Source organism: Dermacentor albipictus, chromosome 5 (assembly GCF_038994185.2).
Source record: "Dermacentor albipictus isolate Rhodes 1998 colony chromosome 5, USDA_Dalb.pri_finalv2, whole genome shotgun sequence".
In the NCBI taxonomy this organism is placed as follows: Eukaryota; Metazoa; Arthropoda; class Arachnida; order Ixodida; family Ixodidae; genus Dermacentor; species Dermacentor albipictus.
In genome coordinates, this window is record NC_091825.1 from 169,895,911 (window position 1) to 169,919,794 (window position 23,884).

Genomic DNA, 23,884 nt, shown 5'->3' on the forward strand with positions numbered 1-23,884 from the left:
TGAATTAGAATTTCAAAGAAAGTGTATTTGGTTATTGTAAATTTCTGCAGTATTCCTATTATGATTAGGACTATGGCCTCTCTGCGCCCTTTCTTTACAAATGTGCAATTGTTCTCATCATTAACATAATATATATCTAGTGGTGTTGAGGGGATGTAATTGTGGAGCGTCTCTGTTAAATGTACCAGCTATGATTCTCAGTGAATGTTCCCAAAGTGTGTCAACATACATTGCCAAGAAGCAGGGTGCCAAGTAATATTGATTATCACTTCATGGTTATATTGCGCTCAGTTTTACACAGATGATATTAACTGCGAAGTGACCACGTACTCCCAAGAAGATCAGCCGAGCAAAGACCGTTTCTTACGGGTATCGCATGCAATATATAGCACACAGCAAGAAAGAGGGGAAGGGATAAATAAAGAGTGAGGGTAGAAAGTGGTTACAGCAGGTGCGCCCAGCTTCACAGGCACGTGCGGTGCCATGACGATACAACAGTCTCCTCTTCTCTTAGGGAGAGAACCTGTCAGGGGGACTTCTCGAACGGGTTGACCTTCGTAGTTCCAGGGTTGTGGTCTCATCCGTCGTATTCGCACTAGCGGTCTTGTCGACGGCTCTGTGGCCTCTGGCTGAGAGACGCAGCTGCACTTGCTCCGAGTCCTGCACCACCACCTGCGGTGGCACTTGGTCCAAGTGTCGTCGCGTTAGTTCACCCTCCGGTCCCTCGGCAGTCACCATACGAGACCCCTCTGTTGTTTGGACATGTGCTTGAGTCCATGGGTCTCCGAGGCAACCGTAGTTTCGCACCCAAATTGGTTTATCTTTCTGCAAGAAATAATTGGCAAAAGGGTAACTGTAACGCTCGGTTTCTGACGGCAACAAGTTATCTAATCGGGAGCGTAGCTCACGCCCCATCAGCAGCATAGCCGGCGTTTTTCCGCCCGACAGCGGCGTTCGTCGGTAGTTGTGCAAGATCCTGACCAGCCGTGTTTGCATTGATCCTTGCCTGTTTTTCTGCTGGCTTTGTTTTATGGTACGCACCGCTCGTTCCGCCAACCCATTCGATTGAGGGTGATATGGTGCGGTGCGAATGTGCTTTATTCCATTCACCGTAGTGAAAATCTGGAATTGCCGGCTTGCAAAGTGCGGCCCATTATCTGTGATGATTGTGCACGGCAACCCAAAAGTGCTAAAGAGGGTGCGCAGGGCATCTATGGTCGTCCCAGTTGTGGAAGTTCACAAAGGCACAGCTTCCATCCACTTACTGTGGGAATCAACCACAATTAATAGCATGTAGCCATCCACCGGACCCGCAAAATCAATGTGCAGATGAGACCACGGCTGCCTGGTTTCCGGCCACGGGACTGGTAACTGGTGTGGAGGCATCAGTGCAGCCTGAACACATAAGTGGCACGTCTTACCGAGCTGCTCAATTTGTTTATCAATGCCGGCATACCAAAGCAACAAGCGAGCTAGTCTCTTCATCGTGGTGATTCCTTGATGTGTCTCATGAATCAGCTGCAACACTGCGTTCCTGGCTGCTTTAGGCACGATGACTCGGTGGCCCCAGAACACCAGGCCTTCTCTCACAGTTAGCTCGTACCTCCGGACTAGGTACGGCTTCAGAGTGACTTGCTTCACGTCTAAATGCCGAGGCCAGCCTTCCTGCACCCACTTCCGCACCACAAGCAACTCCTCATCTTCGGCCAAATAGCGGCTAGTTGTTTGGCTGACAGCACTCTACTATCCAAACAGGCCGTGAGAAGTACGTACTCACAGTCATCAGCGCCGTCCTCATCTCCGGACACTTCCTTGGAAGACGCTGCCCGTGGCAGGCGGCTGAGTTCATCAGCCGGAACATTTGACATGCCGTCCTTGAACTTGACGATGTAGGAGTAGGTGCTCAACTTGAGGGCCCACCGTTGTATGCGGGCGGCCGCCATGGCTGGAACCGGCTTATCTGAATTGAAAATACTGACTAATGGCTTGTGATCAGTCAGAAGTGTGAATTTCCTACCCAACAAATATGCCCAGAATTTCGCCACTCCAAACACTAATGCCAGGGCTTCCTTTTCAAGCTGCGAATACTTCTGCTCTGCGTCTGTGAGTATGCGGGAGCGGAAGCCAATGGGTTGCCTCATCCCCTCAGCTGTGCCGGGAGAAAGGACGGCTCCAATGCCGACTGATGAAGCCTCACATTCTAGTACCAACGGTTTGTCCGGGTCGTAATTGGCAAGAAATTCTGCTTTACTTATCAGTGCTTTGACCTCTTGGAATGCCTGCTGCTGAGCAATGCCCCACTTCCACTCCGTCCTGGCGTGCAATAGTTTGTACAGAGGTGCAAGGATCGTGGCTGCCTGTGGTAGAAACTTTTGGTAATAGGTGACCAAACCCAAAAATGACCTTAACTCGAGCACTTCCGAGGGTATGCCGACGTCCAGAGTAGCCTCAAGATTTTCCCTTTTGGCATGCACACCCTTATCGTTGATTTTGTAACCCAAAAAATCAACCTCATTCTCATGAAATCTTGACTTCTCCCGATTCAGCCGCACCCCAAACTCGTGGAACCTTCCCAGAACTCGGCGTAAGGTGGCGGCGTTATTCCGCTTTTCTGCAATGATTACGTCGTCCAAGTAGACCTGTACTCCGGGCAGTCCTTGCAAAGTTGTTTCCATGCATTGCTGAAATAGCGCTGGCGCAGAGGCTACTCCGAACGGAAGGCGTGTGAAACAAAAAAGGCCCTTCTGTGTATTCACCGTCGTGAGCAGTTGGGATTCTTCGTCTAACACAACTTGACTGTGGGCATCCCGAAGATCGATAGTTGTAAAAACTTCACCGCCGTTTAACGTCGCCATGATGTTGTCTATGCGCGAGTGAAGGTACTGGATCGTATGCCAGGCTTGGTTGACAGTAGCTTTGAAATCGCCGCATAAGCGAATGTTTCCGTTACGCTTTACCACCGCCACCACAGGTGCCGCCCACTCCGAGTGTGCAACCATTCCAGAATTCCATTTTCTACTAACCGATCAATTTTGGCTTCCACTTTTCAGCGCAACGCGTACGACCCCGGCCGCACCTTACAGCACCGAGGAACAGCGTCATCCCGCAATGGCAACCGGGCAGGCGGTCCCTTTATGAGCCTTAACTCGGGTCAAAACACGTTGGAAAATTCTTCTAACAAGACTTGAACGCCACTGCCAACTTCACGAATGGCTGCACACTCACCTTCCTGCGTTGCGCTGAGCACCTCCTCCCCAAGAAGGTCCAGCGCTGTCATGACGTCCCGGCCACACAGGTTTGGCCCGGAACAACTCAGCACCGCTAATGTGGCTTTCGTAGTCTTCGAACCCAAGGAAACGTCGAGCTGTAACTGGCCGCACACCGGCAGTGTTCGAAGGAAGCATGACAACTTAAGCGACGATTCTTGCAGTTTCGGCCAGGCATCTTGATGCTGTACGTAGGTGGGCCAAGTGATAACAGAAACCGGGGACCCTGTGTCCAGCTGCATCTTGATTGCTATTCCATTCCAAAGTAGAGTGCACATTATTGCCTTTACGGTGTGAATGTTTCCAACGAAATTATCTGCCATTTTAATGAGGAACAGAGCTGATCCCGGATCGTTGCAGTTTCCTGCTGACGAATGCATGGCATTAATGTGCTGGTGCGGCCACGTGAACGGTTCCTTCGTTCTGCTGTCTGCTTGTCCGGGACACATCTTGCGAACATGACCGCACTGCTGGCACCGGTAGCATTTCGTCGAGCAGAACCGGCAGGTTCTGGTGTCATGCCCTGTTTTTCCACACCTGAAGCATGGTGGCCGACTTTCACGTCGTGCATACATGTTTCTTAACATGTGTATGCCTTCGTCTTCAGGCGCAGTTTTCAACGTCTTCATGTTTTCTTCCACCATTTCCACTGCTAAGACGGTTTCCTCTGCTTCGCTTTTTTTTAAGGATGCCTTCGAAAGCAGTTGACGACATGCCGAGTTGTCTTGCAAGCCACAAACTATACGGTCCCGGAGCATCCTGTCAAGTGAAGTGCCGAAGTTGCAGATATCCACCAATTGCCAAATGGCTGCAAGAAAATCTCTTACTGGTTCTCCTGCCATCTGGCTGCATGAGAAAAATTTGTATGATTGGGCTATTTCATTCGGGCTGGGTGAAAAATGCTTCTGCAGTATGTCGAGTGCTTCATTGTACGACAGCTCGTTCACCTTTGTTGGCGCGCAGCAACCACTAACGACGGCCACCGTGTGAGTGCTCAGCCCTGCTACGAGCAATGCTCTCTTCTTCTTTTCTTTTGTGATGCCGTTGCCTTCGAAGAAAGCTTCTAGCCGCACTAGATATGCCGGCCAGTGGTCCGTAGCTTCCTCGAACTGCGGTGGGCTTGCGTATCCGGCCATGGCTACCGGGGTGTTGCTGGTGGGGTGGCAGGCTCATCCCATCCTCGTCGCCACTGAAGTGACCAAGTACTCCCAAGAAGATCAACCGAGCAAAGAACGTTTATTACGGGTATCGCGTGCAATATATAGCACACAGCAAGAAAGAGGGGAAGGGACAAATAGAGAGTAAGGGAGGAAAGTGATTTAAGCAGGTGTGCCCAGCTTGATGGGCACGTGCGGTGCCATGACAATACAACAAAGTGAAAGACAGGACGTGGACGGACGTAGCGCAAATCCGTTGCACTACGTCCGTCCACGTCCTGTCCTTCACCTAATATTGTCTATGTAAAACTGAGCGCTATATAACCATGAACGTTCACCAACTAGCCCCCTTCATTGCTTTACTAAAATAATTATCACTTAACTGATTTTCGGGAATTAATGCCAATGAGATTATGGAATTCACAAATATTTTGTTCAACATTCAGTTGAAGCTGATGCAATAACGTGTGCACACACGCATGCACACCCTGCGAGGGGAATAATACACAAATACAATTAAACCTTAATGAACTTCAATATAATGAAATTCTCAATATAATGAAATATTTAACTTTTTATAACTTCTTGTCTGTAGAACAGTATGTATGTTGAACCCCAACAAAGTAGAGTGTGTTTATACATGATTTCAATATAATGAAATTTCAATGCTGCTGTGAAGGAATACCGAGGCAATAAATGGAAACTGCTGTGGGTGCAGATGGTCAGATTGTTGAATTAAATGCGGTTGCTTGTGAAAGCACCTCTGGAATAGTGCGCGTGCAACAGAGAATGGCCGGTGGGTGAAATGGCGGGCAAGCAGGCGAACGGGCAGGCAGGCGGGCGGGCGGGCGGGCGGGCGGGCGGGCGGGCGGGCGGGCGGGCGGGCGGGCGGGCGGGCAGGCAGGCAGGCAGGCAGGCGGGCGGGCGGGCATACTATCTACTATCTGAATTATACTATCTGCTACAGGCGATTTTTAAAAATTCTGTAATACCTAAAAATGTTCATCCTGTACACTATACTGTAGCGCAGCAAAGGGATGAGACACTGTGAACTCAATCATAAGCTGAGGGGTAGCTTCTGAGTTTAGTGAGTTGTAGGTGCCATAATCGTAAATAGTGTAGTTTGTTTGAACGTCCAAAATTAAATTTTAACTGTGCGCCACGATGACGTTCAGTAGGCGGAGCATTGTGGGCACCACTCGCTCCGTCGTAGCCTTTACACTTTAAGGCATTAAAATAGGACCGCACCGTAAAGGGGATCAAAGCCTATCTTTGATAGCCAATAACGCCGTTTCTGCTGAATGCATTGAAGTACTTTTTGCTGCATAGTATTTCTGAAATAGTCTATCTTAACTTGAAATGCATTTTTCGCCTTCAATAAGAAAGTGGTTCATAGACCTTATTCAGGATTAGCTCTAGCATCTAGCAATTAGTGTATGCAGACCTCAGTCCTACATTTACTGAAGGCCTTGCTTAATTCTAGCACCTTTTATGTCATTCTCGAGGCAAAATTGTGCTGGAAGAGCGGTACAGTAGACTTCCCCTAATTTGGTACCGGGTAATTCAATTTTTCAGTTAATTCAATCCTGAAAGAAGGTCTCGTTCGGTGCCCATGCATTTCGATGAACCCGAACTTTTGTCATTTCAATCATAAAATTAATAATTCAAACATGACCGGCTAGCATGCACATGTCTGACTCCTATGACAAAATTGTATCAAATTTGTCAGTCTTGTTCGGGCCGAATGTCCGGTAGTGGACTGTATACCATAATTGTACAGAAAAAGCTGTGGTCCCACGGAAATGTCTTGCAGACACAGATAGTCAAAGAAGTAAGTCAGTGATAAAATAAAATGCTGTTTCATTCCAGGTCTCACTGGGCACAGTTTCAAGTGTCAGTGAAGCTGTCGAGTGGCTCAGCTATACTTACCTCTTCGTCCGCATGCGAAGAAATCCTTTGGTCTATGGACTCAAGTGCACTGCATTGATGGTATGTTGTCGAGCTGTTTCTAGTCTACCCGCCTTCTGTGTTAGCAACTTGTGTCTTGGGAAAGTTAGCTCGATATGGAGGGAAGAGGTGGTGAGCTTTTCACAACTAAAGAAAGCGAAAGAGATAGGGGGAGACAATGTAATTTTCTCTGATAGATTACTGCTTTAGGCCTCTGTCTGGAATTTTCATATTTGATTTACTATTTGTGGAACAAATTAAGGTTAAAGTTGCGTTATGAATCTCATTTGAAAGCAGCGGTACTGATACAGGGTGTCTAGTGACCTGAAAAACGTTAGAAAAGGAAATTTTGAGCTCCTGTAAAAGTTGTGGTATTGCCAAAGAATTTCTCACTTTAATGAGTAACGTCGGGAAAAGTGAATGATTAAACTGTTTATGTTGGAAATTCTTGTAGGTTGGTTACCCTCCAAAGCTATTAAGCTTTTTGTAATGCTGCAAGTCAGCCTTTCTGAACAATAATTCGGTTTTCAATCGCCATAATAAAGGAATTGATTCATAAATTACATGCAGGACTTGATGAGTGCACCCTTCACCCCTGCATGCACTTGGCAAGACCTTGTGCCGCAGTTCTGTTGTTTGTGCCAGGGCTTGCTGTATGGGATGTATCTTGTATGTTCAGTGAAGCAATCTGACAGCTGCAATGGTGAACATGGTGTAGGCCGTAGGGCCCACGGCGACGAGTCAAATGTTACAGTTGTGGGGGTTCCACTCTGCGTGTGGCTAGGGCTGAAGGCGAGCTCCAGATCTAGCCCCACGCAGTCGCTCCGTGGTACTCCCAACCCGTAGCGCGGGAATCGCGGCTACGCCGGGTTCGGACGAATAAGGCAACCAGCGGTGTCAACGGCAACATCGTTTATTGCTATTAGCATTATCAAACACTCGCAGAGGGACGTCCTCTCAGTAAAAGTAGTAAAAGGCTTGCCTCGTTGTCTGGGTGGGTCAGACAAACGAGGTCACTCACGGGATGCGGCAGGTGCTGTGCAGGCGGTCCAAGGCGTCGGCGTCCCAAGAGAGGGAGTCTCCCTCGGTCGCGCGCTTTTATGCCTTGTTACCTTGTTGCGAGGGGAAGTCCTCCTCGCCCGCTGGATACGTTTCCCTTTCCCGTGAGAAGGGGAGTACGTGTGTAGGAGAAGGGGAGTACGCACGTCATCAGAGCGACGAAGAAACGGAGGGCGTGTAGTGCCTCTCTCCCCTGTCTACGCTGGCACGACCCGTCGCCACGTGCGAACGGGTCGCCGCGGGTACGCGGGAGGAAATGGAGGCGCATGCTCCCCACACAGTTCACCGCAAAGCAGTTCTTTTTCTTTTTCTCAAGGGGGGGGGGGGGAGGAGGAGTTGATGCCACGTAGCAGCTGCACTGTAGACAATAAAACTACATTGTTATTATGTTCAGTTCTTATCAATGTAACAAACTCAGTGGGTTGTCCTGTCGCACCACTTGGGGGCAACAACTTGCAGAGACCGAAGATCAAGGAAGGAGCTGGATGTACCTAAAGTGCAGGGCTGCTGTGACTGTTGTACTAATGCACTTTGTTAAAGTGTTAAAACCCAATTGTAATAATGTGTCTTCACTGACAGAATGAGCGTGATTTATTTGGATGAAATTGGAAATGTTGGCAACTACTGTGTTGCCAGTTTCGATGATCAGAGGATGATAACTTGAGGTCATCATGCGGCATAAACCGAATCTCCCACGACGAAGGGAGCTTCTCCTGTGTAGCTGAAGGATGTCTATTGAATAAACGCCCGCATACAGCATAAATTTCTTATATAAGTGTGCATTGCACACGTAATGAGAAGGCTGGGATGGTCCCCCGCCTGTGGCAAGTTGTTTTTTCAACCACCTTCATTGCCATTAATTTATCATTTCTTTAATTCAGTTAGTAAGTACAAGTAATCTCCCCTATGTTGCCCTTGGTGTCTTTGTTTGTTGGCTTCTCATGATATTGTTACGGTGGATATGATACGGCCAGTAATAAAAAATTGGGCCCCTCGATTAACGTCCTTTCTTCTCGTTCGTTATATAAGTGTTGGAGAATGTGATAGGAAGTATGTGATATTGTCACCCAGCTATGGCAACTAAAACAGTTTAGCACCGACAGACTGGGACAAAACGTCTGCCTTTAGCGATGGCTGGTCCTCGGAGAGCCCGCGCGCAATCACGAACTTCGTCGTTCTCGCCTAAAGGGTCCGGTGTCAACACGTGCAAACCTATTTCGCTTCATTGCTCCCCTCTCAAAAGCGACCGGCCCGGTCGCTTCAAGGGCAGCGGGCGCGCACTATGGGCAAGAGTGTCGACATGAAAAGACAAAAAAAAAAAACACATAAAGGAATGGACACAATGCTGAAGCGGTTTGTGAGGGTTCCTTAGCCCTGGCGTGCGTAGTACGGCTTCATCCGTACTACGTGGACGACTTCAGCACGTGGACGGCGTCGGTTCGAACCAGGATCAGAGGTTCGAGGCACCACCTCGTAGTTCACATCACTGAGGCGGCGTACGACTTCGTAGGGGCCGAAGTAGCGGCGCAACAATTTCTCTGAGAGCCCGCGGTGCCGGATAGGCGTCCACACCCACACGCGGTCGCCTGGTAAGTACTGGACATTCCGTCGGGTCCGGTTGTAACGGCAGGCGTCGGCATTCTGCTGGGTGCGGATGCGATTCCGAGCAAGCTGGCGAGCTTCCTCGGCTTTCTCGACGAAAGCTTCAGTGTTGTCATTCATTGTGGTTCCTTGGTCTACCGGCAGCATGGCGTCTAAGGGGGTTGTAACGCGACGTCCGTAAACAAGCTCGAATGGTGTAAACTCGGTGGTCTCCTGCACAGCGGTGTTGTAAGCAAACGTGACGTATGGCAAAATTTCATCCCATGTTTTGTGTTCCACATCAATGTACATGGAGAGCATGTCGGCTAATGTTCTGTTTAGGCGCTCTGTTAAGCCGTTAGTTTGGGGATGATAGGCTGTGGTCTTTCGGTGGTCGGTGTGCGTCAGTGTGACGACTTGTTGCAATAACTCCGCTGTAAACGCTGCACCGCGGTCAGTAATGAGTACAGCGGGTGCACCGTGGCGAAGCACGATGTTGTGGATGAAGAAGCGGGCGACTTCAGCAGCAGTTCCCCGCGGCACAGCTTTTGTCTCCGCATAGCGAGTTAAATAGTCAGTTGCCACGATTATCCACTTATTTTGCGAGGAGGACGTGGGGAACGGCCCAAGAAGGTCCATTCCCACTTGCTGGAACGGCGCCGGAGGCGGATCCAAAGGCTGGAGGAGGCCGGCAGGCTTGACGGGTGGAACTTTACGCCTCTGACAGTCACGGCATGTTCGCACATAGCGCTGAACCGATGAAAATAGGTGTGGCCAATAGTATTTTTGCCGTATGCGCGCTAATGTCCTCGCGATCGTCGCGAGGGATCGTCGTGACACGCCTGTAAAACTTCCTCGCGCAGTGCCGTCGGAACGACGAGAAGGAACGTGTCCTGGCTGTTCTCGAAATTTTTCTTGTACAGGACATCGTTTCGCAGGCAGTACGACGTCAATCCTCGTGAAAGTGGGCGTGGGACAACAACGTCAGCTCCCTCGAGATATCGGATGACTGGAAGCAGCTCAGAGTCTGCACGTTGATAGTCAGCCATGCGCACCACGTCGACGACACCAAGAAACGGCAAATCTAGCTCCAAGTCGGAGGATGTCAGGGGAATAGGAGAACGTGACAAGCAGTCAGCGTCGCTATGCTTATGGCCGGATCTGTAGACAACAGTTATGTCGTATTCCTGGAGGCGGAGGCTCCAACGAGCGAGGCGACCTGACGGGTCTCGTAGATTGGCAAGCCAGCAGAGCGAGTGGTGATCACTGATCGCTCGAAATGGCCGTCCGTATAAGTAGGGTCGGAACTTGCTGATGGCCCACACGACTGCTAAGCATTCTTTTTCGGTCGTTGAATAATTAGCTTCTGCTTTTGTCAGACTACGACTGGCGTACGCAATTACACGTTCTGCGCCATCTTGCCATTGCACCAGAATGGCCCCGAGTCCTACGTTGCTGGCGTCGGTGTGTATTTCAGTTGCCGCGGTGGCATCAAAATGCGCCAGCACTGGAGCGGATTGAAGGCGTTTACGCAATTCGGTGAAGGCCTGCTCTTGTTCTTCCGTCCACGCAAAGGGCACATCTTGTCGCGTCAGTCTCGTGAGCGGTTCAGCAATCCTTGAGAAGCCTTCAACGAAACGACGGTAGTAAGCGCAGAGGCCCAGGAACCGCTGAACAGACTTTTTGTCTTTAGGACGAGGAAACTCGGCAACGGCAGCGAGTTTTTCTGGGTCTGGTCGTACTCCTTGGGCGCTGACCACGTGGCCTAGAAACTTGAGTTCCTGGAAGCCAAAGTAACATTTTTCAGGCTTGATGGTGAGGTTGGCCTTGCGTATTGCGGTAAGAACACTTCGTAGCCGGGCGAGATGTTCATCGAACGTGCTGGAAAACACAACAACGTCGTCTAGGTACACTAGACACGTCTGCCACTTTAGTCCAACGAGTACAGTGTCCATCATTCGTTGGAACGTAGCAGGGGCGGAACAGAGACCGAAAGGCAGCACTTTAAATTCGTACAGCCCATCGGGAGTCACGAAGGCGGTTTTTTCACGGTCACGCTCGTCCACTTCGATTTGCCAGTAGCCTGACTTTAGGTCTAACGAAGTGAAGAACTGAGCATGACGCAGACGGTCCAAAGCGTCATCGATCCGTGGCAGGGGATAAACGTCGCGTTTGGTGACTCGGTTAAGCCGTCTGTAGTCAACGCAGAAGCGGAGTGTGTTGTCTTTCTTTTTTACTAGTACGACAGGCGATGCCCACGGACTTGTCGACGGCTGGATGACGTCATCATTTAGCATTTCTTGAACTTGACGCTTAATCGCCTCCCGCTCCATAGGTGACACGCGATACGGATGCTGACGAACAGGCCGCGCCGACTCCTCTGTAACTATCCGGTGTTGCGTAACGGAAGTGCGCTGGACTTTGGATTCCGTGGAAAAACAGCCGGAGAATTCTGTCAGTAGGCCCAGCAGCTGATCCTTCTGGACATCTGCTAAGTCAGCATTAATGTGGACGCGGGTATTCAGGCTGGCGTGAGCTGTTGCGTCCAGTGAAGTCACTTGTAACGTGCCGATATCGGAGAAGTCTGCAATTTCGTTCAGGAATGCCACAGCTGTACCTTGAGGGACGTGCTGATACTCATGGCTGAAGTTTGTCAACAACACTTGCGAGCACTTATGCTGTATTCGAACAAGGCCGCGGGCGATGCAGATGTGTTTTTCAAGCAGCAGCTGGATATTTGCCTCGGCAATACCCTCATAGCCGTCGAATGCGTCGCAGGTGACGAGGGTCAATACGCTGCTCCTTGGCGGCACCGTGATGTTCTCGTCAACAATCCTCAAGGCATTGACATACGTGTCGTCAGTGCTGCTCCCTGCTAAGGCCTGCGCCGTCGAAAACGTTACCCGCGACTTTTGTAAGTTGATCACAGCTCCATTAGCCTGCAGAAAGTCCATTCCCAGAATTAGGTCCCTCGAGCAGCTTGGGAGGATAACGAAATCTCCGAGGTACGTAAACCCACGAATGCTCACTCGGGCTGTGCATCTTCCTACCGGGGTGAGCAGATGGCCTCCTGCAGTTCGAATCTGCGACCCTGTCCACTCGGTAGAAACCTTCTTCAGCTTGCAGGCAAGGTCCATGCTCATAACTGAGGTGTCCGCTCCAGTGTCGATTAACGCCGTTATTTCTTCGTCGTCTATGGTGACTGGAATGTTCGACGTTACTACCTCTCGTAAGGTGTTCGACTCCGTCTGTACGTCTGCGTCGTTCTGTTTTCGTCGTTGTCGTCGTAGTGGAGGATATTGCGTACGGTCGTCGTCAGCGGCCTCACCTCCGGAGGTCGCTGAACTCAGTTTTCCCGACCCGCCGGACTAGGCGAGCGGCGTCTCAGAGCGCCGCGAATAAAGGATTGGCTTGGTGATGGAGACCTGTAACGAGCAGGAGACGACGAACGGGGCTCCGGCCATCGCTGATCAACATTGCGACGATTTGCGACGAAACTCTCTATATCCGGCGGCCGCTCACCAGGTCGTGGACGAGGTGCATTCGGCGAGAATCCACGAAGCCCCACATGACGATAAGGACACATTCTGTAGATGTGCCCGGCTTCGCCACAATGAAAACAAAGAGGTTTGTAGTCTGGGGTGCGCCAGACGTCGCTCTTCCTAGTCCTTGCTTCGGCGATGTGTGGTGGGTTGCGAGGCGGCCTGAAGCTTACGTCCATTTGTTGAGTGGGGTGTACCATGCTGCATGCACTTGAGGGTGGCGGACGGCGTACTGCTTCAGCGTAACTCATTTCGGCGTGCGGTACCTGCTGTGGTGCCTCGTACTGTCCAGGAACATGGACGGCCTGTCGGACCTCGGCGCGCACCATTTCCGCAATGGAAAGTTGTCCCACAGGGGCCGTGGTCGTCTGCATCTTCTGCAGTTCCTCCTTGACGACAGCCCTGATGAGTTCTCGCAAGGCGCCAACGTCGTTACCGAGGGTAACGGCAGAGAGCTCCCTTGAAATCACGGCGTCGCGGTTGTTTTGCCTGGCCCGCTGTTGAAGGGCCTTTTCCATAGTAGTGGCTTCGTCATGGAACTCTGCAAGTGTCGTCGGCGGATTTCGAATTAGGCCAGCAAAGATTTCCTCTTTGACGCCGCGCATGAGATGGCGCACCTTCTTTGTTTCAGTCATCAAAGGGTCCGCACGTCTGAACAGCCGATTCATGTCTTCTACGTACGCAGTCACTCGCTCATTGGGGCCTTGAATTCTTGCCTCCAACGCTAACTCCGCTCTCTCCTTCCTGTCCGCCCTGGCGAAGGCATTGAGGAACTGCCTACGAAATTCTTCCCATGACGTCAGTGTCGCCTCGTGGTTCTCAAACCATATTTTCGCGGAATCTTCAAGAGCGAAGTACACGTAACGTAGCTTACGCTCGTGGTTCCAGTCGTTGAGGTTGGCAACCCGGTCAAAATGGTCAAGCCAGTCATCGGCGTCCTCGGAAGCACTTCCGTGGAACAGATTCGGCGTCCGGATGTGATTGACGACAACGTGCGATGCTGCAGGAGTGGCGGGAGGTGGTTGGGTCGTCATTTTAGTTCGTTCAGGTAGCAGACCGTGCTGTGGCTGGAGTCCCTGGAGGCGTCGGCTGGCACGTACGTGCACAGGGGTAAGCTCGGTTGAACTACTCGCCGGGCTTAGGTCTGGGGTATGCTCCGGAGATCTTAACATCGACCGTACCCCGCACCTCCACCAGAAATGTCACCCAGCTATGGCAACTAAAACAGTTTAGCACCGACAGACTGGGACAAAACGTCTGCCTTTAGCGATGGCTGGTCCTCGGAGAGCCCGCGCGCAATCACGAACTTCGTCGTTCTCGCCTAAAGGGTCCGGTGTCAACACGTGCAAACCTATTTCGCTTCAATATTACACTACAGTGGAAGCTGTCTGTCTAACGTACCAATTGCCCTCTAAATGCAGGCGTGCATTGCTGTGAAGATGTACTGCTTATCAAAGACAGGCGGTATCAGGGACTCAATTTTTGCAACTCTTTTTTCTTGCTTAAAAAAATGACAACCCGCTTTTATCTAACTATTGCCAATATTAGGTAATAAATTCTGTAACTCTGCTTCAAAAAGAGATATTGCAGTTCTATAAACTGTATCTGTTACAGCATCTCAAGCAGACAAATTTGATGTATGAGATTACAGCTTCCCTGGCATTGTTAAAATGCTTACGAGAATTATGCAAAAGCCCTACTCACACAGAGGTACATGCGAGAGCGGTGTCTGATACATGAATTTTGTCGACTTTAGATGTCTTATAGGTGCAGGTTACAGGGCTGAAAACATGGTACTAGAAGTTTTATATTTTGTGATGTTCAATAATTCTCTAAAATTTAATACCTTAAAGGAAGAGTTGCTTTCCTTGTCAGTGGAAGAGTTGGTCAGTAAATTACTGTATTTACTCGCATAATGATTGCGCTTTATTGTCAGCAAAATTGACACAAATTCAGGGGATTATGCAGGTAAAATTTCCCATGAAAAGAAAAAAAATTTTTCCTCCTGCGTTTCCTGCGGAATGCATGTATCCCATGTGGGTGTCCCACGTTGGTATGGGACACCAAAACAAAAATGTCGGCCGGTGGAGCAAGCCGAACGCGCCAATTGTGATCTTTTTCTTCTTGTGAGTACATTATGTGCATTGAAACAGTTTCTTCCGTATCAGTAATGAATAATATTGTTACGGGGAAGAGAAGGAAGAAGTTGAATTGGACTAGAGGAAGACGGGGTCTGGCAGTTGCCTGAACGCCATATATACCAGTTGTAAATATACATGATTTTACACTCATGGGCCTGCTTTCTTCCTGCAACAGTATCGTTAATATCGGCAAGTTTGTGGCAATAACGTAGCCATGTCCACTTTGAGGGGACAGAAATGGAGATGGGCGCGCTTAGCTGCCAGTGAAATAGAAACACATGGCCGGCATGCTGCGGAAACTGCGGCATCTGTCTGCGCTACTATCCTAATATGGCACGTTTCCGCTAAGGGTGGGTGGATATCTTAGCTGTGTTACAAGCGTCAGCATATGTATAGGGCACACTTCTAACGTATCAGTGTAAGCTTGGCTACTATCGTTGCCTCTCACAATTTGTTGCATGCCCACGAGTGCAGACGAGAAGAGTCGAAAGGCACCCTTTATGTCGTTGTTGACCAAAACTGTTATGAAGCCTACAAATAATAAAGGCAAGTTTGGTTGAACCTCTTTTTGTCATGGAAGTGCGGAAAGGGATGAAAGTAATGAAGTGAGGCATCTACTTAAGAATGTTTGGTGCGTACAGACCGCTTGGTTTGTCTTGACGAGTCGTTCACGTAGCATTCGACAGATGGTAAGCATGATCATTATTAGCTAGTCTTGGCACAGGACATATCACTGCGGCAAGTTCGGGGTGCGATCGTTACACGGGAGATTAAAAAAATTGAATTTTGACGACAAAATTCAGGCGTGCGATCATTACGCGAGTGTGATCATTATGCGAGTAAATACGGTATAACTTTTTCTCCGAAATGCAACAAACCTAGTCAAGCTGTTCTTAATGCAGCTTTTTTTTTCTCGTTCCAACCACTTATGTGGTTGGAACGAGAAAACTCCACGTATGTGGATAAATAAATGAACTTGAACCTAATTTAATTCAGTGCATTTGATGGTGAGCCAAATGATTTCTCTGTTCTCATGTATTTAAGTATGGGCCTCACAAGGTAAAGCTTCCTCTTAAGAATAATATAGCTTACGTAATTATCTTGGAAAGTATTTTGGAAAATATCTACAAAGATTCCACAGCTGCCCTAATTCTTAACAAGAAAAGTAGGAACATACCTGTAATGAAAGGGGTCAGACAAGGAGACACAATCTTTCCAATGCTATTCACTGCGTGCTTGGAAGAAGTATTCAAGCTATTAAATTGGACCCCTTAGAAGTAATGATCGACGGCAACTATCTCAGCAACCTTCGGTTTGCAGATGACATTGTCTTGTTCAGCAACGCTGGGGATCAGCTATAACGAATGATTGAGGACTTTAACAGATTGAGTGCAAGAGTGGGGTTGAAGGTTAATATGCAGAAAACAAAGATAATGATCAATAGACTGGCAAGGGAACACTATTTCAGTATTGCCAGTGAGCCTCTAGAGTTTGCGAAGGAATACGTCTGCCTAGGTCAATTGCTCACAGGGATCCTTGATCATATAAAGGAAATTTGCAGAACGATAAAATTGGGTTAAAGTGCATACGGCCGGCATACTTAGACCCTTACTGGAGGCTTACCATCATCACTAAAAAGAAAGGTGTACAATCAGTGCATTCTACTGGTGCTAACATGTGGGACAAAATCTTGGAGACTGACTAAGAAGCTCAAAAAAGATGAGGACCACACAAAGAGCGATGGAACGAAGAGTGATAGGTGTAACGTTAAGAGATAGAAAGAGAGCGGTGTGGTTCAGAGAGCAAATCGGCATAGCCGAAATCATAATTGACATTATGAGAAAGAAATGGAGCTGGGGCAGGTGATGTAATGCGTAGGTTAGATAACCGGTGTACTATTAGGCTTACAGAATGGGTGCCAAGAGAAGGGAAACGCAGTCAAGGACAGCAAAAGACTTGGTGGGGTGATGAAATTCACAAATTTGCAGGTGCAAGTTGTAATCGGTTGATGCAGGACGGGGTAAGTGGAGATCAGAGGAAGAGGCCTTCGTACTGCAGTGGAATTAAAGTAGGTTGATGATGAGTAGGTGCCTGTGTCTAGCGACATTGCAGACTGAGTTGATTAGGATCTTCACTGCGCTATGATGTTTCGTGTAGATCCACGCCTATTCTGCACAGTCTGTTGACTTGCGTCTGTTAACTTGTTTAGTGTTTTTTATTATGTCTGTAAATGTAGAACCTCTGCCTTGAAGAATACATCAGGTATAGGAATAAAACAAATAAATAAAGATGCAGTGTACTGCAACACACTGAGTGAGTTGACATCCAGTGTAATTAATTACTGATGATTTACATTCTGGAAACAATATGCTATTTCTTTTTTATGAGAGTCTCTATAAAACCTTGTTTAAAATCTGCTAAAGCCCTCTTGTAGATTACATGAATGGCCATTTCTTTTAAACTCATATGCAGTCCATGGCCGTTACAATGGACTTTCGGATGTAACGGATGATTCTTCTCGCATAGTTTTATCTGCCTATATTATCAATGCAATAAATTCTGCTTTTAATGGACCTAGCTACGATAAACTGTTGGGTACAACGGACAAATTTTCGGCAAATTTTGTCGAGATGGTGTAAATACAATGTACTTCGCTGCAGTGAAGCATCTGTGCAGGAATTCACTGCACACAACTATTTCCAGCCACTCGCGGAATGTGTGAAAGAGGACGTTTTCTTAAGGAATGAACACACTTGTGGCAAGCTTCCCACAATGACATGCAGTGCAGCATCCAACAGACAGTTTTTGGGTCAACGAAGCAAGTGGCTTACCGTTGCCCACCGCTGCTGTTGGCTCAGTGATGACCAAGTGTTGAAGGTTCCTCCAGGCCTAATCAGTTTAGCTTCAAAGCTGTATCATACGAAACTTCAAAAACACCCACCTCCAGTCACAAAATGCATCATTTTGATAACACTTTATTTATTGATTCGCACAAAAAAAGAAGATAGGCTGCTATTCACAGCGTCTAAGAGTGCAAAACATGTGATGTTGTGGTCGAACTATCTCACAGGTGGTGCAGCGGCGGCCAAACATGGGTTCCGAGTTGAACTTGCCTCGTACTGCAGCTCTCATTCGCGCTATAAGTTATACAGTGGTCATTGCTGGTAGTGAAAGATAAAATTAAAGCAATTTATTGTACCGACCACTCTTTTGTGTCAAAAACTGCAGCTGATGTTTGTATGACTGGCGGCAGCGATAGATTCAGGCCAAGCGGTTTGAACAGTGGGGAGCTTGTCAGCTGACTCCCCGCCGTTGTGCTAGTGTAAATGGGCTCTAATGTGGGGAAACTACCATTTCTCCATGATGAGCATCTGGAAAACTGCAAACAGCAAGGTGGCATGCCGTGTTGTACGATTACTGCGTAAGCCCATTTATCTGTTGTTTATTTTAATTTTGGTGTTTCATCGCTTTTGTAATTTCCTTTAGGATAAACAGCGGTATATGTGGAGTTCTGCCATTTTACTACATATCGTGGTCCTAATTTCGGATAGAAACGGACTTTGGATATAACATACCTTTTTCACTGTAATATTATGGTCCTTTATAATTCCTTCCTAAATACACAATCCTGTTGAGCAACATTCAGAAATAATAAAAAACGATGTACTATTTCATGAATCTGCTAAGATAATGTTCATGTGAAGGCTGGGTATCTACTAAAAGCACATTTTTGCTGCAAAACAAGCCAAATATTAGGTGGATGTTTACGATAAGTACACTTGCCAGAGATGAACAAGTGAAACTGCAGCGCATTTGTGCTACTCTGTTGTGCAGGATGATCCAACGCTGTCCAGCTATCGGCGGGAGCTGGTTATCCATGCTGCCAAGGAGCTGGACAAGGCACGCATGATCCGCTTTGAGCCACGCTCAGAGAGTCTGGACTCGACCAACCTGGGTCGTACAGCCAGCCACTTCTATATCAAGCATGCTACCATGGAGCGCTTTAATGAGCTGATGGAGCGCCGCACGCTCACTGAGGCCGACGTCCTGGCTGCTGTATCCAAGGCGCAAGAGTTCGACCAGCTGCAGGTGTGAGATTCCTGCCAAATGTTATTGCACTTCATACCTCTCTCGACACTCTTGTTTTGTCTGCTCCAGAGAACAAAGACAATGGCAAAAGCATTGGGCAACACAGAACGCGGTGGCTACGGAATTCTGAGTTCTAGGTTCAGTTAATGGCTGTAGCAGGTTGGATTTGTTAAAGCCATATAACCATATCTAACCCAAAGCCCCCCACTGTAATGTATCTCACATGCAGATTTTGCATGTAATGCCAATCATCTGCTGCATATGCTTATGCAGTCGAGTTCCCTTTTAATGACCCCATCGATAACAAGTGTTGGTTATAACAACCAGGTTTCAGTAATTAATAATTATCCAAATTGAGGGCTCTATCCATTGAAATCGGTGCATATATAACTACGGCTTTTTGATGAATTGTAATATAACAGCGAATGCTCCAATACCACTAGCAAGGGAAAAAACAAACACATGAACAAGAAAAAAAAAAAAGACTGCGAAATAGACTTCTCGGGTGCCTCTGCAGAGCACATGTAAAAAATCTGGTACTCTGTACCTGAGATGCAGCTGCAGTGAGGTAGTATGTGAAACGTCTTGTCCGTGCTGCGGAGTGTGTATAGGTACTAGGATACAGAAATGATAGGACCAAATACACAATTTGTTATCGATGAAGACCGTTTGGAACCGTGCTGCAGCCAACTCCCAGCGCGTGCACGCATAACCTGCCCTGGCTGGGGTCCCACACTATGGCATTTTGGTGTTCACCGGGTGCTCCTGGTGGATGCTGGTGGGCTGGCCTTGTCGTCTACCTCCATTGCAGCTGCAGACCCCCCTACTCGTGTTATTCTTGAGGTGCCCTGCGCTGCTCAAGCTCGCTGCACTCTTAGATGGGTTGGGCCTCAATCTCCTGTCCTTGTGCTCCCTATGGAGGTGAACACATTCGACTGTGATCAAAGAGGTTGGGTGTCCCTCTTGTCTTGTGCCCAAATCTCTTCATGCCATTTCTGGACCCTATTTGTTGAACACGAGGGCATCGTAACCATGCAACCATCAAATCTCTGCAAGAAGTTGCACTTTTGTAAGCCTTATAACTCCTGATGGGCACAGGTTTGAGTTTCGTGGATTGTGCCTACTATGGCTCTCAAATGTGACCAGTCCATCATAGATTGACGAATGTACTGCCAAGCTACGCCTCTGTGAATGGTGCGTTTGATGCTGAACTTATCTCTGATTGCGTCAGGCATGGTGCAATGATATCATCTTTAAAAGCAGCTGCGCCTGTGTCTAGTCGTTCCTTCTGTGTCTGTGTTCCATAAAAAGCAGTTGCGTCCATGTCTAGTTGTTCCTTTTGTGTTCGCATTCCATAAGCAGTTCCGTCCACATCTAGTCGTTCCTTTTGTGTCCATGTTCCATAGTCAGTTGCGTCCACATGTGGTCGTTCTTTGTGTGTCCATGTTCCATAAAAAGCAGTTGCATCCACATCTAGTGGTTCCTTCTGTGTTCCATAAGCAGTTGTGTCCACGTCTAGTTGTTCCTTCTGTGTCCGTGTTCCATAAAAAGCAGTTGTGTCCACGTCTAGCTGTTCCTTCTGTGTCCGTGTTCCATCACCACTTGCGTCCACGTCTAGTCATTCCTTCTGTGTTCATGTTCCATAAGCAGTTGCGTCCACGTTTACTCATTCTTTCTGTGTCCCGTGTTCCATAAGCAGTTGCGTCCACTTGTCGTCCCTCTGTGTCTGTGTTCCATAAGCAGTTGCATCCACGTCTAGTTGTTCCAACTGTGTCCGTGTTCCATAAAAAGCAGTTCTGTCCACGTGTAGTCGTTCCTCCTGTGTCTGTGTTCCATAAGCAGTTGCATCCACTTCTAGTTGTTCCTTCTGTGTCCATGTTCCATAAAAGGCAGTTGCGTCCACGTCTAGTTGTTCCTCCTGTGTTCCATAAGCAGTTGCATCTACGTCCAGGCGTTCCTTCTGTGTATGTGTTCCATAAAGCAGTTGCGTCCACATGTAGTTGTTCCTTCTGTGTCCGTGTTCCATAAGTTCTGCTGCTACAATCCTTGAAGATATAATCTGTGCATGCAACTGATGCGTGATCAAGTAATGACTTCTTTCCTCTACAGAACGATGCCACAGTAAGGCGTGTGGTTGGTACAGTTGCAAAGAGCTATCATATAAGCGATAATGCTATAATATGTTTAATTGTGATAGCAGTTACAGTTAAACCTCAGTGTAATGAAGTAGGTAAAATTGGCAATTTGTTTCGTTATATCGAAATTTCGTTGTATTGAAATTCAACCTTTTGTGCAAATAAGTACTGTCGCCGATCGATTTTTCTTCACGAATAGGTGCCGCAGAATTTTTTCACTTATCGGGCAGTCGGAGAAAAGAACTCATTTTGATAAATTCGAGAGTTGACGACAAATGACACGGTTTCATGCCACGTTGACGATACCTTCACATAGGTGGTACGAATTAAGCGAAGCCAGCCACGCTTTCGCGTGCACTCTGCCCCCGCGGCTGATAATTTCACGCGCACTTGAATGACGCTATCATGAGAAGCACTGGCAGTGGGCAGCGAATGCTTTGTCTGCCTCTCGCTCCAATGGGTCACTGTATTACGCAACCTTCAATACTAAACGCACAGGAAGACAGCTTACACGATGCCACACTGTCTCGGCACGGCCACACTTTGCACATGCGGCAGATTACCTCTAAAGCAGTGTGTGTGGCTGTGTGTGCTGAGCCACGCTTACAGCCGTGCGCAGCCACGGCCGAGATGCGTGCCAGAGACTGCAACGTGCACCAACTTGCCACCCCCGCACTGCCCTCGTGCACTTTTGATTGTGTTACCACGAGCTTGCTCCCCTCCTTCTCTTTCTCTTTGCTCCTCGCACACTTTCACTCGCACATAAAGCACAGAGTGTGCGAGGCACGGTAGGATCTTATCGCATTTGGACTTCAAAACGGATGCGATGCAGCTTCTCTTCAGTGGTTGCTCTTGTCACACCGCACATGATTCGAGAGGTGGGTTTGCAAGCAGCCACTTGTAATTCAATCATTTGACACCTCTTTTCTATTATCTTTTACTCCCATGCATGGGCGAACATGCTCGCTATGTGGTCACGGTGAGTTGGACTTCCGTGATTTGTCACGCACCCATCATCATGTTTTCTGGATAGCAACTCGGCTAGCAGGCATTAATCAATGAAATGTGCAATAAATTCCCTTCTAATTGTTTGCACTTCTGATTTTTTGTTCCTTTGTCCCAAGAACACAGGTGAGAACCCCACAATGTCTAACACTACAAGGCAAGCACTTCTTTTCTCTCTGAAGATAAAGAAATCTCGAAAATTATCCTGTATACTGATTACGGTTTCTATTCAACAGTGAAGTACGCTGCATTCATAGAAATCTTCCATTGCCTAGGAAGTACCGTATTTACTCGCAAATGATCATACTCACGTAATGATTGCACCTCTGAATTTCGGCATCAAAATGTGTTTTTTTTTTCTTTCCCAAGCAATGATCGCAACCCGAAATTTTTGCAGCGATATGTTGTGTGCCAAGTCCAGCTAATGATAATCACGCCTACCATCTGTCCAATGCTGTCAAATGCTACTCGAATGACTCTTGAAGACATACCAAGTGGTCTGCACGCGCCAAACATTCTTAAGCAGATGCCCCATTTCATTCCTTTCATCACTTTCCACACTTCCATAAAAAAAAAAAAAAATAGCTACAACCAAACTTGCCTCGGCTTTATTACTTGTAGGCTTCATAATGGTTTTCGCAAGCAACAAAAAAGGTGCCTTTCGATTCTTCTCGTCGGCACTCGTGGGCATGCAACAAATCGCGAGCGGCAACTATAGTGGCCACGTTTACACTACTAATACGTTTGAAGTGTGCCCTATTCAAATGCCGATGCTTGTAACACAGCTAAGATATTCGCCCACCCTTAGCGGAAACGTGCCGTATTAGGATAGCAGTGGAGAGAAATGCCGCAGTTTCCGCAGCATGCCCGCCATGTGTTTCTATGTCACTGGCAGCTACACGCGCCCATCTCTGTTTCTGTCCCCTCCAAGTGGACATGACTATGGTATTGTCACAAACTTGCCGATATTAACGATATTATTCATTACTGATACTATTCATTACTGATACGGAAGAAACTTTCAGTGCGCATAATGTATCATGAGAAGAACAAAAATCGCGAAGGTTGTGGGTTCGGTTCCCACCTGCGGCAAGTTGTTTTTTCATCCACTTTAATTTCCATTAATTTATCATTTCTTCATTTCATTTATTAAGCACAAGTAATTTCCCCTATGTTGTCCGTGGTGTCAATGTTTGTTGGCTTCTTATGATATGACTAATAATAATCGGGACCCTCTGTTAACCCCCTCTTCTAGTTTATTACATAATGAGGGTCTCGAATCCGGCAACATTCAAGTAGCCTTCAGGTAGCATGTCAGGTAGCTTCAGGTAGCAACCTTCAGGTAGCATGTGTGGGGTTATTGACCTGTTGCCTTCACGCCCAAAAAAAAATATCACGTTCTCGTGACGCCTGCTGCAAAAAGGACGTTCCATGTCCGGCGCCAAACTATGTGAGTGGTGGCGCTGGCTAACACTCCCAGGGTTCTACTAGGACACCTAAATACCCCAAAAAGTGGATGGGGAAACAGCGCCGTGGTAGCTCAATTGTTAGAGCATCACACTCGAAATGCTAAGGTTGCGGGTTCGGTTCCCACCTGCGGCAAGTTGTTTTTTCATCTACCTTAATTTCCAATAATTTATCATTTCTTTATTTCATTTATTAAGCAGAAGTAATTTCCCCTGTGTTGTCCTTGGTGTCATTGTTTGTTGGCTTCTTATGATTTGTGGGGATGCGCGATTCTCTTGCGGACCCTGATAGGTTGTTTTCCCTGCGTGTCTCACATCTCCTGTAATCCGACTTCTCCGCGTAGCTTAGTGCCGGTAGCGGTCGGTCTGGTTGCAGCGCTTTACAAGAGATGGCGCAAGTGTGGTGCTGCTAGCGCTGCCTAAAGGCGGGGTTGTTCGAGCGTGACAGAGAGTAGGCTCTTCCTCTATGGCTCAGTATCAGCATGCAATGCGGATG

General features: G+C 47.8%; 2 protein-coding genes across 3 annotated transcripts in view; one reads left to right on the forward strand and one right to left on the reverse strand.

The window, feature by feature from the left end:
- The window catches only part of LOC139060239 (activating signal cointegrator 1 complex subunit 3-like), a 462,385-nt gene that overhangs the window by 161,281 nt on the left and 277,220 nt on the right, over positions 1 to 23,884 (forward strand). For both annotated transcript variants that reach the window (XM_070539311.1, XM_070539312.1), the window contains 2 exons: positions 6,293 to 6,412; positions 18,528 to 18,782. In XM_070539311.1, coding sequence (XP_070395412.1) covers positions 6,293 to 6,412; positions 18,528 to 18,782 — 375 coding nt within the window. The remainder of the gene's footprint in view (positions 1 to 6,292; positions 6,413 to 18,527; positions 18,783 to 23,884) is intronic.
- Positions 511 to 4,402, reverse strand: LOC139060193 (uncharacterized). The gene is made up of 3 exons (XM_070539151.1): positions 4,214 to 4,402; positions 1,786 to 1,955; positions 511 to 940 (listed from the first exon to the last, which is right to left on the reverse strand). Exons 1-3 carry the CDS (start codon positions 4,400 to 4,402, stop codon positions 511 to 513), a joined length of 789 nt encoding a protein of 262 aa, XP_070395252.1.

What these genes read in the sequence shown, in the direction of transcription:
- LOC139060193 (XM_070539151.1), bottom strand. Translation starts at nt 4,402, where the DNA reads ATGGCCGGATACGCAAGCCCACCGCAGTTCGAGGAAGCTACGGACCAC. An exon ending in GTTGCTGCGCGCCAACAAAG is followed by an intron (nt 1,956 to 4,213) that starts GTGAACGAGCTG and finishes AATTCAGATAAG; the next exon opens with CCGGTTCCAGCCATGGCGGC. An exon ending in TCCGGAGATGAGGACGGCGC is followed by an intron (nt 941 to 1,785) that starts TGATGACTGTGA and finishes GCCGCTGTCGGG; the next exon opens with CGGAAAAACGCCGGCTATGC.